At 49.6% G+C, this 16251-nt stretch overlaps 1 protein-coding gene across 4 annotated transcripts in view; it reads right to left on the bottom strand.

Annotated features, from left to right (window-relative positions):
* Positions 1-1985: 1985 nt before the first annotated feature.
* The window catches only part of TEX35 (testis expressed 35), a 30143-nt gene continuing 15877 nt past the window's right edge, over positions 1986-16251 (bottom strand). For 3 of the 4 annotated variants that reach the window (XM_081221875.1, XM_081221877.1, XM_081221876.1), the window contains 2 exons: positions 13636-13685; positions 10401-10809 (listed from right to left, as the gene is read on the bottom strand). In XM_081221875.1, the coding sequence (XP_081078001.1) occupies positions 10619-10809; positions 13636-13685 (241 nt within the window). In that variant the 3' untranslated portion in view covers positions 10401-10618. Of the gene's footprint in view, positions 5356-8398; positions 8526-10400; positions 10810-13635; positions 13686-16251 lie in introns of those variants that run through there. The other variant, XR_014014204.1, reaches the window with a different exon arrangement.

Below are 16251 nucleotides of genomic sequence, written 5' to 3'. Positions count from 1 at the left end.
TGCGACGCCGGGGTCCTCTGTCACAGATGAGGGGCCCTCGTCTTCCTGGGACTCCCTCCCTAGAGGTCAGCCCGCCTCAGGCTCCCGCCTCCAGAGAGAGTGCGACGCCTGCGCCACCCAGTGTGCGCCGCGGGAACTGCACCCCGCGAGCCCGGCTCCCGCCCGCCGCTCTTGCTGGACGCCGAGACAATTAAGAACAATGCCTGGCGCCGAGTAGTGCGCGGTGTTAGGTTGCTGTCATTCCTGTGCCAGGAACGAATCCACTTTTAGCAAAAGAAGAGACCGGAATGGCAGTAATATCAACAGCGCGGACGAAGACGTTCTGGGCCAGCGGACTCTATCACAGCCCGTGGCAGAAGTGAGAGGTCTGCAGGACTATTACCAGTCTATGTCTTGGGGACCTTGAGGTCCATGCCTTGGAAGCATTCATTTCTTCACGGAGCTGCCCTTGTCCTTTAAACTTCAGTCCCTGAAATCCGAAGGAAGCTGCCCAGGAAACTGCACCCCCTTCTGCGGCCCGGGTAGCTCTCCTATGGGTCTCGGTGCTTTTTCTCTTTTCGCCTCGGAAAAGCAAAGGGATATTTTCCGCTGGTAACTTCCTCTACCTGTGGGGGCAGAGAAAGGCTCAGAGAGGGGAAGGGAAGCTTCGGAGAAGGGGAGCGTGTTGTGGCTTTCACCTCCTTGACCTGAGGATGCTGCTTCCAGCCCGGAGGTGATAGAACACCTGAATCCAACGGGCTTGTCCTCCGCCCACCAGCCCTGGCCCTCTGGCTGATGTGAGAATAGGAAAGAGGTACCTGGAGGCCAGAGCAGGACTCCTCCAGCTGACCAGGTCTGCATTCCCACACCTGAGGCTGCCTTGAAACTCTGGATACCTCCCCAGTGGGGTTTGGGAGCCTCACTGAACACCATTTGTAGAAAATCAAGTCATTGTGAAGAATGTGTGTATATATGTATGTATATATGCTTCCTCACACCAGGTATTTGCATGACTTTCTCCAATACTTGCTCAAGTGTGCCCACATGTCTCCTCCTGAGAGAAATTTCCCCTCACCACCCTAGGACCGCAGCCCCTCATCCACCTCCTCTACTCTGGCATTATTCTAGGCAGAACAGGGTAACGGAGGGACCAGCTGACACTCAGAGCCAAGGAAGGGAGGGGAAGTTGTAGAAGATGAGGTGTGAGAGGTGGCCAAGGGCCAAAACAGGTGGGGTCTTGCCAGCCATAGTAAGGGGTGTGACTTATGTTCTGAGTCTGAAAAGGAGGGATGTGATCTGATTTTACTTTTTTTTTTTTTTTTGCTGCTCTGCATGGCTTGCAGGATCTTAGTTCCCTGACCAGGAACTAAGAAAGCACCAAGTCCTAACCCCTGGACCACCAGGGAATTCCTTTTTTTTTTTTTTTTCTGATTTACATTTTTAAAGATCACTCTGGCTGCCATTTGGAGAACTGATGAGGGGAGTATGGCAATAACATGAGCAGGGAGACTGGTTAGGAGGCCATCGGAAGTGACGATGTAGCCTGGCCTAGGCCAGTAGCAATAGAGATGGTGGGAGGAGGTCAGATCTGGGATATGCATCTGAGGGTGGAATGGACAGGAATCGCTGATGGATTTGGATATGATGTATGAGGGAAAGAGAGAAATAAAGGATCCTTTTCAGGGTTTTGTTCTGAGCAACTGGAAGGATGACAACTAACATGTACTGTTAGCCAGGCTAACTCTTCTGAACCCTTGGCATACTTTAAAGCCATTACAACTTGACAACAGGGGACTTCCCTGGTGGCGCAGCCAATAAGACTCTGTGCTTTCAATGCAGGGGGTCTGGGTTTGATCCTTGGTCAGGGAACTAGATTCCACACACATGCCATAACTAAGGAGCCCGCCTGCCGCAACTAAGGAGCCCACCTGCTGCAACTAAGACTCAGCACAACCAAATGAAAATAAATTTTAGAAAACTTGACAACACTCCTATGAACTAGGTGTTATTATTGTCCCCATTTTACAGAAGAAATTGAGGCACAGAGAGTTTAATCCATTTGCATAGTTTCACATGGCTAGCAAGTGGAAAAGCTCGGATTTGAACGAACTCAGTGTTTAACTACTGCACAGCTCTTCCTCTTTTTAAAAAGGAAGTATGCCATTAACTGTGATAGGGAAGGCTTGGGGAGGAATGGGGTGTCAGGGGAGTGTGAATCCAGAGTTCTGGCTTGCATGTGTTCAGAGGAGATGCCTTTCAAACGTCCAAGTTAGGTGTATGACTCTGGTCCTGGAGGCAGGGAGGGAGCATTTGGGGCTGGAGTATTAACCGTGGCAAGGAGAGAAGAGAGGTCTTGAATGGATGGTGATGGAAACTGATCTTTCAGTGCAGTCCATCAGGCCTTTGGGGCATCAGGAAGGTGTTGAGGAAATTTTGTTCTAGCAGTGCTTGTTTTCATCTGAAGATGCCAAGTTCTGACCTTGCTCCAGAAAAACTGCATGTGCACACATGCAACATCTTCCACACAATTTCAGGGTGTCCATGGGCCCTCAGGAGCCATCCATGGGCCATTCTGGTGTTACTGTCAAACCTCCCCTCACCCATCAGCAACAACCAGATGTTACCACTTCCCATAGGGTCTGACAGGACCTCTGACCAAGTCTCCACAGGTCCCAGCATCCTCTCTGGCTGCGTGAGGTGGCATTTGCACCACTGGAAAAGCAGACTCGCTGGACGGTAAGATGGAGTCATTTTGGAATGTCTACGTAGGGCAGAGATCCTCACCCACCCCTCCACCCCCGCAGGTGTTGCATCTATAAATGTTTGCTTTGGGTACAGCCCCATGTGGAATAGGAGGCTGTGTCCACACGAAGCCTTTTGCTCTTTCATTCATCTCTAGGTGATGTTATTCACCTGGATATTCTCTAAGTTTAAAGACAAGAGTAGCTCATCGTGGGCACTGGCTGCTGTTGCTCTGTTTGTTTAGGCTGCCCCAGTTTCCAGCACGCCTCCTCTTTGGAGGGAACCCCCCGGTGTGAGTCTCGGCAGAAGGCAGGATCCATCAGGCCCTCCGGGAGTTGAAGGCCCAGGTGTTCCCCCATCTTTCCACCCCCACGGAGCTTGTGGGCTCCCCGTCCTGGCCCAGGCAACGGGGGGTTTTAACCTGGGATGGGAAAAGTGCAGGGACAGAAGAGAACTCATCTGGGGCCGTGGCAGCTCGACCAGAAGACCATCTGTGAAGGCAGCGTTCCGTGCCCAGTGGCAGCAGTCCCGGCACTGGCATCCTAACCGTAGCGTGGCCTCAGCTGGGTCTCCTGCCTTGGGACGTTTCCCCAGTGTGGGTCTCCAGCCTCCCCGCTGATGACATCTGTGTGCATCCCCACATCCACTGAGTAAGTTCCTTCCGTGCTTAAGCCAGTCAGCCAGTTCCGTGCCCCCCGCCACCCGGGCTCTGCTGGAGTGGCTGTGCTGAGCTTTCAGCTGCCATCTCGCTCTGCCTACAGTAACAGTGTTTGGGGTTCTTCTTCTCCCGGTCCCTGAAGTTAGGGTTCCTGGCCTGTCAAAGCCTTGCTATGTGACTCCTGCCAGATCCCCACCCGTGTCCCTGAATGCCCGTGCCTCACAGGAGGAGGGCTTCTCTCCCAGCGAAGCCTCTGCAGGCGAGAGCCCCTATGTAGGTAGCAGCCAGCCCCCATCATGAAGGTTATAACTACCGCTGTCATGTCCCAGGGACAATCCTTTGACATTCCTGGCTCTAAATGAGTCATCAGACCTCCCAGTCTCATGTCCTTGATATTTTTTTCTAACTTCACAAGACCAGCTGAGGCTGGAGTCCTCCTCCCAAGGAAGGCTGCAAGCCTCCAAGTCGGAGACTACGCTGGGAGGCTCCCAGCTTCTCCTGGGTGGGGCCTGGGCTATGGCTGGTGATGGCTGGGTCAGGATAGAGATGTCACAGCTTTTCCAAAGGCAGCAGATGACTGCAAGGTCTTCGGCACTATGCTGGAACATACCATCTTTTTTGAGAAGGAAGGAAACCCAGCAGCTCCTGACTCACGACTGTGTCCTCCTGCAGACAGCATGCAGCTGAGGTGTCCAGTCGTAGTGTCTGTATGCTGGGCTCACATCTCGTGGCCACTGCCCCACCCATGGGCTGGGCAGAGCTTCCCTGGTACATGCTACTCACGGCCCCGAGGACTGTTGAAACCCCGAAACACTTCCATCCTGGGAGGTAAACAGCTGCTCCTCTGAGCCCACCCCCCAACCCAAATGTGACCTGCCCATCATTACCCTGGTCCTCCCCCAAGACCCCGCAGACCTCACCATAACCCAGCAACTGGAGGGTCACAGCTGGCACAGACGCAGGGTTGGGCCGGTGGTTAAATATTTTGGGTATCACCCCCACCCTCAGGGGTTCTCAGAGCCCATTTTCTCCTGACGTGTCTCCAGTCACCACCCACACGACTGCGCAGTCCCACTACTTCTCACCCCCAAACTAATAGCCAGCCTGTCTTCCTTACCTGCTTCAAGTCCTTCCTCCTCCAGGGAACTGTCCTGATCCCATAGGCCACGGTTCTTGCCCTCATACCCACATCACAATGCCTTCCTCCAGGCTCATATGGACCCAAGGACGTCTCGCTTGAAGATCCTTGAGAGGCTTTTTTTTTTTTTTTTTTTTTTGCGGTACGCGGGCCTCTCACTGCTGTGGCCTCTCCCGTTGCAGAGCACAGGCTCCGGACGCGCAGGCTCAGCGGCCATGGCTCACGGGCCCAGCCGCTCCGCGGCATGTGGGATCTTCCCGGACCGGGGCACGAACCCATGTCCCCTGCATCGGCAGGCGGACTCTCAACCAATGCGCCACCAGGGAAGCCCTCTTGAGAGTCTTAAACTTATCCTTGCCCAGTTGCTGGGATATAGATTCCTGTCTTATTGTTACCCGGTGGCAGGTAAGTGATGCCAGGACCTCTCGGGCCAGGGCCAAAGAGGGGAAGGTCCCAGGAAGGCCAGGACATAGCGAGTAGGACTGGTCCGAGAAGGGAAGCTCTTGAGAGAGGCCAAGCCGGAAGAACTCCAGGGCTAGGAGCCGTGAGCAAGGCTGAGCTGGCCAGTGGTCAGAGCAGGTACACATGGGTAGGGCTGAGGCAAGGGGAAGGTCACACCCAGAGTGGAATGAGGCAGAGCCGAAGGAGGTGTGGTAGGTGATCAGCTGAGTCTCAACCCCTGCGTGGGGGTGGGCCTTGCCTCTGGGCCAAGGTGGGCCTGCGAGTGATGGACCGGAGCGAGGCCACGCAGCACCCACACAGGCCGAGGACATGTCCAGCCACCTTGCCCGGCGAGGAGGCTGCAGTGAGGGCCCTTGCTCTGCACCACGGTGGATACCTGGGAATGGAAGTTTGGAAACTCGAGTCACATTTTCCCATAATGTGCCACGATGGCTTAGAAACTGCCTTCCTCAGCTGCCAGGGATCAGTGGCTCCTGACACACTGACTTCATTTTTTCGTTCCATATTTTTTTTATTGGCGTATAATTGCTCTACAATGTTGTGTTAGTTTCTGCTGTACAACAAAGTGAATCAGCTGTATGTATACATATATCCCTTCCCTCGTGGGCCTCCCTCCCACGTTGACTTTAAATCTCTCTGTTCCCTGTCAGTTAGCTAGTTGAACTTTCTACGGTGGCACCGATGAAGGTCACCATTCAGCACCAGACCCAGATCCCGAGGGAGGAATTTTGTTGCTGTGGAGATGGAATCTGGGCTTGGCGCTGCTGGCTTGGCCGCTGGATGTTCCTGGGGTTGACTCACAGCCCAGCACAGAGCAGGAGGACATCCCTGTGGACCCCAAAACTTTCCTTCCTCAACTGATCCAGACCATGACTTCTGCTGGCCAGCTCTTTACCCTTGGTACTTGCTACGTGCCACCAAAACCTGGAGCCCCGGGAGCCCACAGCCAAGCCCACAGGAGCCAACCTTTGACCTCCTTGGATCTCAGCCACACCCCAAAGACCTAGAGAAAAGTGACTCAGGTTGGACACAGTGGCTCCAAATGACCTCAAGTGACTCAAAGAAAACAGAATGAGGTTGACACCCGGTGTTTCACTTACCAACTCGTTTTGTCATTTATCCGGCAGTGACTGCCATCATTTCCCAGCAGGTTTATCCAGCTATTTAAATGTGGGCAGGCTGGCTAAAAGCCTCTCACTCTGGCTGCGTGTCAGGATCAGTCACCTGGGGGAGCTTTGGCAATCACTGAAGCCTTGGGCTTCCTGCAGAGATTTAATGGGGCCAGGGCGGAATCCTGTGCATCTGTGTGTTTCCAGAGCTTTCCAGGTGATTCGAATGTGCAGCCAGGTTTGAAACCCATGACTCTAACATTTGATTCTGTTGGGGAGAAGGGTGCTAAACTGACATACTATTTCCACCCCCAGCACGGCCGTGAGCACATCTGCAGCCTGGCTCATGCCCTTGGCTGGTGGGCCTCTGGTATGAACTGAGCTATGCTCATTTCTGACCCATAATTCTTTTTTTTCTTTTTTGGCTGCACAGCACGGCATGTGGGATCCTAGTTCCCCAACCAGGGATCAAACCCGTGCCCCCTGCAGTGGAAGCTTGGAGTCTTAACCACTGGACCGTCAGGGAAGTCCCCCATAATTGTCTCTGTATCCAATTCTTTCTCCTTCAGTTTTCAAAACGTTTACGTTTCTGCTGCATTCTCTGGACTGTGAGTTGAGAGTCTCATTCTATAGAACACTTCTGAAGGCAAATTATTACGTTACAAAAAATCTAGTTATGGGAAAGTAGGTTGAGAAGGAAACAAGAAACGTCATCCTATTGTTCTTAGACAGTTATGGATCCTTTACCTACACTCTGTTTTGTTTTGCTTATATGTTTTTCTTACATCAACACTTTGTTATAAATCTTTTGTTTGTCTGTCTTAGCTTTTTAATTTTCGAGACTTTTGAACATACACCAAGTAGACAGAATGCTATGATGAGCTATCACACACCCGTCAAACCCCAGCAACGTCCAAACTGGCCCCATCCCCCCACTCTCAACAATTTAGCCCATCTTCTATTATTCTGAAGCAAATCCCAGATATCATACTACTTCATCTGTAAAAGTCTTAGTAAATCACTCAGAAAGAACTCTTTTTGTATCGTAACCAGTAATTCCTGGTGTTCGAATTCCCCAATTGTCTCAAAATTATCATAAATGGATTTTTAGAAAAACAGTTTGAATCAGGGTTTAAATAAGGTTCACCTGTTGAAATTGGCTGCTATAACTTTTGTTTTAATCTATAGGTTACTCCTGTTTTTTCTTTTGTTTTTTTCTCTCTCAATTTGTTTGTTGAAGATACTGGGTTGTTTATTCTGTAGATTTATCCACAATCTAGATTTTGCTGATAACCTTCCTATAGTGTAATTTTACAGGATCTCTGTCCCTGTTTTTCCTGTAAATTGGTACTTGGATCTAGAGCTTAATCATATTCAGGTTTGGTTTCAGTGGTGGGATATTCTTCCAACAGGAGGCACATGATGTCTGTTTGTCTCTTTCCGTGATATTAGATGCTGCAGGTGGTCAATGCCTGAATCTTTTGAAATATCACTCTTTCAAAATAGTCATATCTGATTCTATCATTTTCTCCTTCATAGAAGTATTCCTACTTATAAATAAAGGAGGAATAATAGAATCAGATATTACTGTTTATCTACTGTTTGACACCCAGGATAATTGCTTGATTTCCTCCCTTTATTTACCATTTTCAAAACAATGAATTGCTTTCTTACCATCCTCCAACAGTGACCCATCAGAGTTTAGCTTAGTTTTTAGTACTACTATGAATTCATGGATTTTTAACACATTTGATGTGTTTCAATTCATTGCAGATAATATTCTTACTGATGCTCAAGTGGCCCCATTTTGATCAGCGGGAGTATCTTCCAGTTGGTTCCTGAATCTTTTAAACATGACTTGAGAAGACTTGTACATTTTCTGCTTAGACCTAGAATCAGCCATTTCTCCCAAAGCTCTGATGCCTTTCGGTGGGAAATGGTATTTGGAGACCTCACTTTGGACGTGCAAAGTTGACATATTCTTTTATCTGACCAAAGTGTCCCCAGATTTCAGTTTCTCTATCCTGGTCTTAGAGTTAGAGTAGGTATTGGCTTTAGTTCTGAGGCCACTAGCACTGAATCCACAAATGCTGATGAGCACTAGGTGGGGAGAGACAAAGACAGTTGTAAGGTGTAGGCAGCAGGTAGAGGGGGAGGGAGGTGGGGGAAGCCTTCTAGATCAGCGGTCCCCAACATTTTTGGCACCAGGGACCAGTCTCATGAAGACAATTTTTCCACGGCCAGGGTGGCGTGTTGGGGACCCCTGTTCTAGAGCAGTGTTTCTCAAACCTTAATGTGCGTGCGAATTACCTGGCGATCTTGTTGAAAGGCAGAGTCTGATTTAGCAGGCCCGCGGGACATGAAATGTCTCACATCTAAAAAGCCTCCGAGGGATACAGGGATGCTTGTCCACGGCTGCACTCTGAGTGGCCAGGCTCTACAAGCAATAAGCAGTAAGCGGGGTATCAGCACTAAAGGCTAAAGGAGCTCAGAGAAGGGGTGAGGGAGCCATCATAGAGGAGGTGGCATTTTTGTTGTGACTTTTTTTTAAAATCAGGAGCCACAGCAACAGAGAAGTGGCATCTTCACTTTTAAATTAAAAAAAAAACTATTATTAAGGTATACATTCATAGATCAAAGGGAACAAATCGTAAGTGTACCACTTGATCCAGTTTTTGAGATAAAATTCACACACCATAAAATTCACCCCTTTAAAGTACACACTTCAGGCATCTTTCATACAGTCACAGAGTTGTATAACCATTGCCACTAATTCCAGAACATTCCCATCATACCCCAAAAGAAATCCCATATCCATTAGCACTCATTCTCTACTTCCCCCTCCCCCAGACCCCAGCAATCACTAATCTACAATATTTTCTATCTCGGTGGATTTGCCTGTTCTGGACTTTTCACATTAACAAAATCATACTATTATATATACAGTCTTTTGTGACTGGCTTCTTTCACTAAGCATAATGTTTTCAAGGACCATTCATGCTGTAGCATGTATCAGTACATCATTCCTTTTTATGGTTGAGTAATATACCATGGCATGGATGGGTCACATTTTGTTTGTCATTCATCACCAGCTGATAGACATTTGGGTTATTTCTCCCTTTTAGCTGTTATGAATAATGCTGCTATAAACACTCACGCACACGTTTTCTGTGTGGCATATATTTTCGATTCTTTGGGGTGTATACCTAGGAGTGGAACTGCTGGGTCATAATGGTAACTCCTTTAAATTTTTGAGGAACTGCCAAACTGTCTTCCAAAGCAGCTGCACCATCTAACATCTGCAGCTTGATGAATAAATTTTTATACATAGCACACACCCATATTGACACCACCCAGATTAAGAAATAAGATGTTATCAGCACTCTAGAACCCTCCCCTGAACCTCTAGTTTGACCTCTGTCACCATTGATGGCTGGGACTTTGAAAGGTAGAACTGGGGGAACATTGCCACAATGACCCAGGCACGGCTTTAAATCCAGCTTTAAATCCTTCCATGTGGACAGGTACGCAGCTTTTCCTGCTGTACCAAGGCCTGGTGAGCAAAGAGGTTTCCTCCCTCCTCACCTCACTCCCTGCACAGCCAGGGGACCCTTTCAGAGGAATAACAGGTGGCAGGTTTGGGATCCTCTGGGAGCCTTGGGAGCAGCTGAAATGAGGAAGCAATGTGCCTGATGCCCAAGATTCATCTTGAAGGAAAACTTCAGCCTGAAGCACCCTGGTTAAGCCTGCCGTGTGGCCCACGGCTGCGATGGAGGAGTCTGCCTTTGCAATGGTCCTGTCACCATCCTCCCTGCCTCTTTAGTGTCCCCTTACCTCCCACCAGCAGGCCCTTTAGGAAGACCAGCCCTTCAGACCCCAGCCCACCCATAGCCGCCGAGGCAGGACTTTCTGAGCAGGTCTCTGGCCATCAGGGAACCGTGCAGGGCAGTGGGCAGCACAGCCTTCTGTTCTGCGGCCAGAATCTGCAGAGTGTGCTCGGCCAAGAGATGCTCCCGGGAGGTGGCCCTTGCAGAGGCAGGCCTGGTGCTGCCACAGTGAGGCCCCGGCCCCAGGCCCCGGGAGGCCCTTTCTCCTACCTCAGTGGTTCTCCTGAGTCCAGCCCTGCAATCCATCCTTTTCCCCTGAACTGACCTTCTCCTTCTGGCCTTATCCCAGCACACACAGGGAATCACACACACACGCACACACACACTCAAAACTGCTCAGAGAGATTAATCTCTGACCTGCAAATCTTTTATTGTCAATGACCTTTCTATACTAGCACCCACCCCCGCCCTGGAAGTCACTCCTGCCAGCTCCTCTAAGAGACTGTGTGAGACACCCCTTGGCAGGTGCTCTGGCCTTTCTCTCAAAATACCACCCCCGACACAAACAGCCTGAAATTGTCACATCCCTCCAGCCCACTGTCTAGGAATCTACCACTCAGAGGTGAATTTGGGTAATCTTGAAAAGATACACATCCCTGGGAGGATCAATCTGCTATATATCAGGGTGCGTTAGCTTAATGGATTACTCAGCTGCCAACACGGAGCTGAGAAGGGTAGCTGCAGGCCTGGGGGGTGTGGATGGGGAGTGGAGGGGTAGAAAACTCTGGAGCACGGCCTCCACGACGGGCAGGGTGGGCTGGGGCGTGCTGCAGGAGCTCTGGGAGTGCCCCATGCAGTCCGAGGCTCTGGAGAGGTTAAGTCCCAAGTCAGGGTCTAGAAAGGGAAATGGGAGGAAGCCATAACAAACTTTTTAAGGTTCTATATTTTATATGCACCAGGCAGGGGTTGGAAGCCAAACTGCCTTCCTCTTCCCCGGGGTCCCCTTGCTCTTCCTCGTCTCTCCTCTTTCTTCTCTCCCCACACTTTCTTTCCTCTCCTCCACACTGCCCTTCCCCGATTTCTTTCCTCTGACCCTAGAACAGAAAATAATCTCATTAGTTCTATCTTCTCTATATTAAAGATTTGAAAGTCTTTAGGGGGCTAGCCTTAGAATCTAACTATTGTTATGGCACCACTTTCTGGGAAAATTGCATGGTCTAGCACTGTGCCTGGCTCAGCAGGTGCTCGACCAATGCTGGTTAAGTAAATAAGGGAGTAAAGGAAAGTCACTTCATTGTGAATCCCAAATGCCAGACTGGGCGGTGGCCTTTTGGAACCGATCTCTATGTGGGTGACCACTGGCTTGCCGGTGGGCACAGATCAGAGGTGTCCGGTGTCCTGGGCTCCCACAAGATTCCAAAGATGAAGCCAGGATGGGACCCAGGACCCAGACCCCTAATCTTGTGTGATTTCCTTCCTTGTGTCTTTGCAGCTTTTCCTTCTGGAGAGGTCACTGGGGCAGGGACTGATGGGGTCACAGTGCCCTCTGCTGGTCCGTTTTCATAGTCGGTTTTTACATACTTGGGTTTACATTTATGTTTACTCTTGTTTTGAATGGGCTTTCAAGAGGCTGGAAGGGTGGGTTTCTGGTTTTATTCCAGGCCCACTCTTCATGAATGTCAAGACTGAAGGTGGCGCTCAGTGATAAAAATAGATGTCAGGGTGGGCTCCCAGACATTAATAATTTAATTGACAGTAGCTTGTTTTTTTTTTTTTTTTGTGGTACGCAGGCCTCTCACTGCTGTGGCCTCTCCCGTTGAGGAGCACAGGCTCCGGATGCACAGGCTCCGGATGCGCAGGCTCAGCGGCCATGGCTCATGGGCCCACCCGCTCTGCCACACGCGGGATCTTCCTGGACCAGGGCACGAACCCGTGTCCCCTGCATCGGCAGGCGGACTCTTAACCACTGCGCCACCAGGGACGCCCTGACAGTAGGTTTTGTTTCTGTTTTAACAACCTCCCTGGCCCGAGTGCCTAAGTGTCAGGTGGAACTAGCTTCTGCTCCAGTCTCAGTGCTGCATCTCTGATGCCAATGGGCTCTCTCACATGCTTTTAAGAGGCACAGGTCTGGTTTTCCCTGAGTGAGCTGCGAGAGCTTCCTCCAAGAAAGAGAAGCAACAGTGCCCACAGCAGGACTGGCTCCTGGACAGAGGTTGGCATTGAGTTTTCCCTCCTCATCACGAACCTTGGTTCCCCCCAAAGCCCGGCAGATACTAAAGAGCTCCTGGGTCGAGGGGTAGCGGGCAGGAGAACCATCCACAGGGGTAAAGAACCCAAGGCCACTAACCCAAACTGCGGCAGCCCCTTGCTCAATGAAGCCCCCTATTTTCCATACACCTGCTGGCCCAGCATAGAGCACTGCTTCTCAGACTACAATGGACACTGGAGTCACCTGAGAAGTCTTGTTAAAATGCAGGTCCTGATTCAGTAGGCCTGGCATATAGCCTGAGACTCTGCATTTCTAACAGGCTCCCAGGTAATGCCAATGCTGCTGGCCCAGGGACACACGGGTAGATTCTGACATCAGAATGCTCGGGTTCAAACTCCAGCTCTGCCACTTATTCTGTGACCTCAGACAGATTACTTTCATTACCCTCTCTCTCTGAGCCTGTTTTATCCTATATAAAATGGGGAGGATGACCACTTAAATGACTTCATAGAAAGACAGAAAGAATGATTTCATGGGGTTATTGTAAGAATAAAATGAAACAATGCAGGTGAAGATCTTAGTGCAGAGCCTGCAGTGCTCAGTACATGGCAAATATCTTTATACTCATGTGTCCGTTCAGCAAGCCCCTGTCAACTCCCTGCTGTGCACTTGGCACTGCCCTGGGCCCTGCCGTAGAGCAGTGACAGAAACACAATCTCTGCTCTCAAGGAACTCACATTCGAGCAGAAGAAGACAGACCACAACAAGTGAAATGGATAGTACGTAAGTCGGTGCTAAGTGAGTTGGAGAGGAAAATAAAGCAGAGTAAAGAGGATAAGGAACGCTGGAGGTGGGGATATTGTTGTTTGTACAGATGGGGAAAGTGCCACTGAGAAGGTAACTTTGAGGTGACGGCCACACAGATAGTTGAGGAAATGGGCAGGAATGTCTGTGAGTGCAAAGGCCCTGAGGCAAGAGTGTACACGGTATGTGTGAAGAAGAACAAAGAAGCCAGTGTGGCTAGAGCCCAGAAAGTAAGGGGGAGAATAGTATGTGAGTGTGAAGGTAGCAGGGTGGATGCCACAGGGCATTGCAAGCATCAACTTTGGATTTTGCTCTGAGAGAAATGGGCGAACACTGGAGGTTCTGAGCATAAGGGCAACGAGATCTAAGTGACATTCTAAAAGGACAAGTTTGGCTTGTTGGGGATAGACTGCAGGGGCTCCTTCTCTACTCCAGACCACTGTAATTCCTCAGAGGAGAGAGGAGTGTGCAGGGACCCCTGGTAGCAGTGGTGGGAGAATACATATCGAATAAGTGTCACTCATGGGTAAAAACATAAAGCCATTTTCATTTTGTTTTCTATTGTCCTTTTAAATTGTCCTTTTAGTGGTGTTAATTCGCCCCCTTCCTCTGGATGAACACATAGACGGCATGACTTCACTGGCCACTCCCAGGAAAGAGAAAGGTCCAAGGTGCTTCCCATCAGAAAGGATGTGGGGAGATCTCACCTGACTTTGTCTCTGTTCTTAAGGGTCCTTCCTGGGCCACCTTTCTCTTCCTTAAAAAAAGAAACATGTTATTAGTTTTATTATACAAACAATGCATGTTCCTTGTAGAAACTTTAGAGATTACAGATAGGCACAAAGTATGACATAACTTGTCATAATCCTACTACTCAGAGAAAACTACTGCTGTTATTCTATTCTTGTATATATCCTTCTAAGTCTTTTCAGTTCATGCAGGCCTCCCTATGTGCACACACCCCCCCCCAAATTTTTACCAAAAATGGGATTATACTTTATTTCATAACTTGCTTTCTTTTCATTTAACATTATATCATTAATGTCTCTTGATGGCATTAAATATATTTCAACAACATATTATTCTTAATATCAGTGGAGCATTCCATTTTATGGATGTGCCACAATTTATTTAACCAACTGGTGTCCACTTATGTTTTTTCTGGTTTTTAAATATATATATCATAAATGACTCCATGATAAGTATCCTTATAACTAAATCCTAGTGGCCACCTGTAATTTTTTCCTATCTTTTAAAGCATCTGATATGTATCACTTAATTGCCCTCAGAAATATTGTATGGATTAGACTCATATTGGAGTTGCTCATCTCCCCACAAACTCATGACCCATAAAAAAACCTTCTTGGTCACATTTAAAAGCTGATATTGATAAAAAAATGTCAGGTGGGCAGAACCTTGCACCATTCTGCTCCATCACCTGCTGAAGGCATATTCTGCACCTTCTGAGTTCTCTAGAGTTGGAATTGGGGTTGGGCTTTCAGACTCACTGTTCATTCTCCAGAAGTGAGATTTTTTTTTTTCCCCCTGGTACACGGGCCTCTCACTGTTGTGGCCTCTCCCGTTGCAGAGCACAGGCTCCGGACGCACAGGCTCAGCAGCCATGGCTCATGGGCCCAGCCGCTTTGCGGCATGTGGGATCTTCCCGGACCGGGGCACGAACCCACATCCCCTGCATCGGCAGGCGGACTCTCAACCACTGCGCCACCAGGGAAGCCCCAGAAGTGAGATTTGATTTCTGTTTGGTTGTGTTTTGATCTAATATAGAGGGAAGTACCAAAGAGTCACATTGATCACCCGTATAGGAGGATAAATGACCTTTCAAATACTGAAGGGGTTCAGGGAGGCTCTAGGGGTCCCTGGAGCCAGTCAGGGCAACTCCCCTCAGGAAGATGGGTGGGTAACCCATTGTCATGGAAATGGATATACTCAGACCTGTTGCATCTGAGAGAGATGGGGCCCCCCGTCTGTGGTGGTGGACACCTGAGCCCATCCTCACCCACCTTTTGGGGCTGGCTGCAGCCTGTGACCAAGAGAAAGGAAGCTGTGAGTGGGGGTCATGCCAGGGCCCAGGGCAGTGATGGGAATGGATGACACAGCCTGGCCTCCTCCTGGGCCCAGCCCTGCCTGCCTAATGGCTGCCAAATGACACACCCTCCTGTTTCTCTGGTGACTGCTTGAGTCAGGGCCTGGGGCTGCAGCACCTGTTACCTGTGCGTGAGCTAGAGTGAGCCACTTACCCCTCACTCTGTTGGAATCAGACACCGAGGTTACAGGATGTTATAAGGGACTGTGGAAAACAGTATGGAGGTTCCTTTAAAAACTAAAAATAGGGCTTCCCTGGTGGTGCAGTGGTTGAGAGTCCACCTGCCGATGCAGGGGACATGGGTTTGAGCCCTGGTCCGGGAGGATACCACATGCCGCGGAGAGGCTGGGCCCGTGAGCCATGGCCGCTGAGCCTGCACATCCAGAGCCTGTGCTCCGCAACGGGAGAGGTCACAACAGTGAGAGGCCCGCGTACCGCAAAAAAAAAAAAAAAAAAAAAAAGCTGGTGTGAAATAAAATATGGAATCCCATTAATTCGTCGTTCATTGAACTGAAGCCAAAGAATCGCACCCATAGCAAGATAGTTTGTTAAAATACTGTTTTCTCTGTATCTTTCTTTGCTCTGGTTTCAAGCCAGCAGCCAGGCTTCACCTTCCCTCGGTGGAGGGATTTGCGGCAGGACACAGCGTGGAGAAGTGGGAGGTCAGTGGCTTGTCCCCACCTTTAAAGGCCTCTGAAAGGCTAGGTCTCCTTTGGGTGGGGGGTGAGGAAACTTTCCAGAGGATAAGGAGGGTGGATCCTTAGAGCCCAAGAAGGGGACCAAGTTCCTATAAGCAGTGGAGCCTCAAGTCCTGCTTAGTGACGAGACCTCAGAGGGAAGCAGTGCAGGCTAGACCCTTTCTTTTGACCTGGGACATTTTCAGAACCAGGTGAAGAGGAGGGAAGCAGGGATGAGGGGGGAAGGATCAATAACCTTAAGAATTTTCCACTAAACCATCAGGAAGCAAGAAGAGAGGTTGGAGTCTGAAATACACTGGTTTCAATCCAAAAAAGTGACACTCCTTGCACACTCAAGTTTGAGGCTGATATTCAACGCTTGGACTCCCGCTTTGGCCTTAAATGAAGATTTTACTCTCCGGGTAGAGGGAGACAGGGGCAGGGTGGTATGCAAGAGGGCAGCAAGCATTTGCTGTGCAGCTCAAGGAGAGGGGAGAGGCTGAACCAGAGCTGCTGATAGGTCCTGAGTTGACACTAAGTTG

Source organism: Mesoplodon bidens (assembly GCF_964165515.1).
Source record: "Mesoplodon bidens genome assembly, chromosome: 2".
NCBI classification, from domain to species: domain Eukaryota; kingdom Metazoa; phylum Chordata; class Mammalia; order Artiodactyla; family Ziphiidae; genus Mesoplodon; species Mesoplodon bidens.
This window is presented reverse-complemented; position numbering and strand designations above follow the sequence as displayed.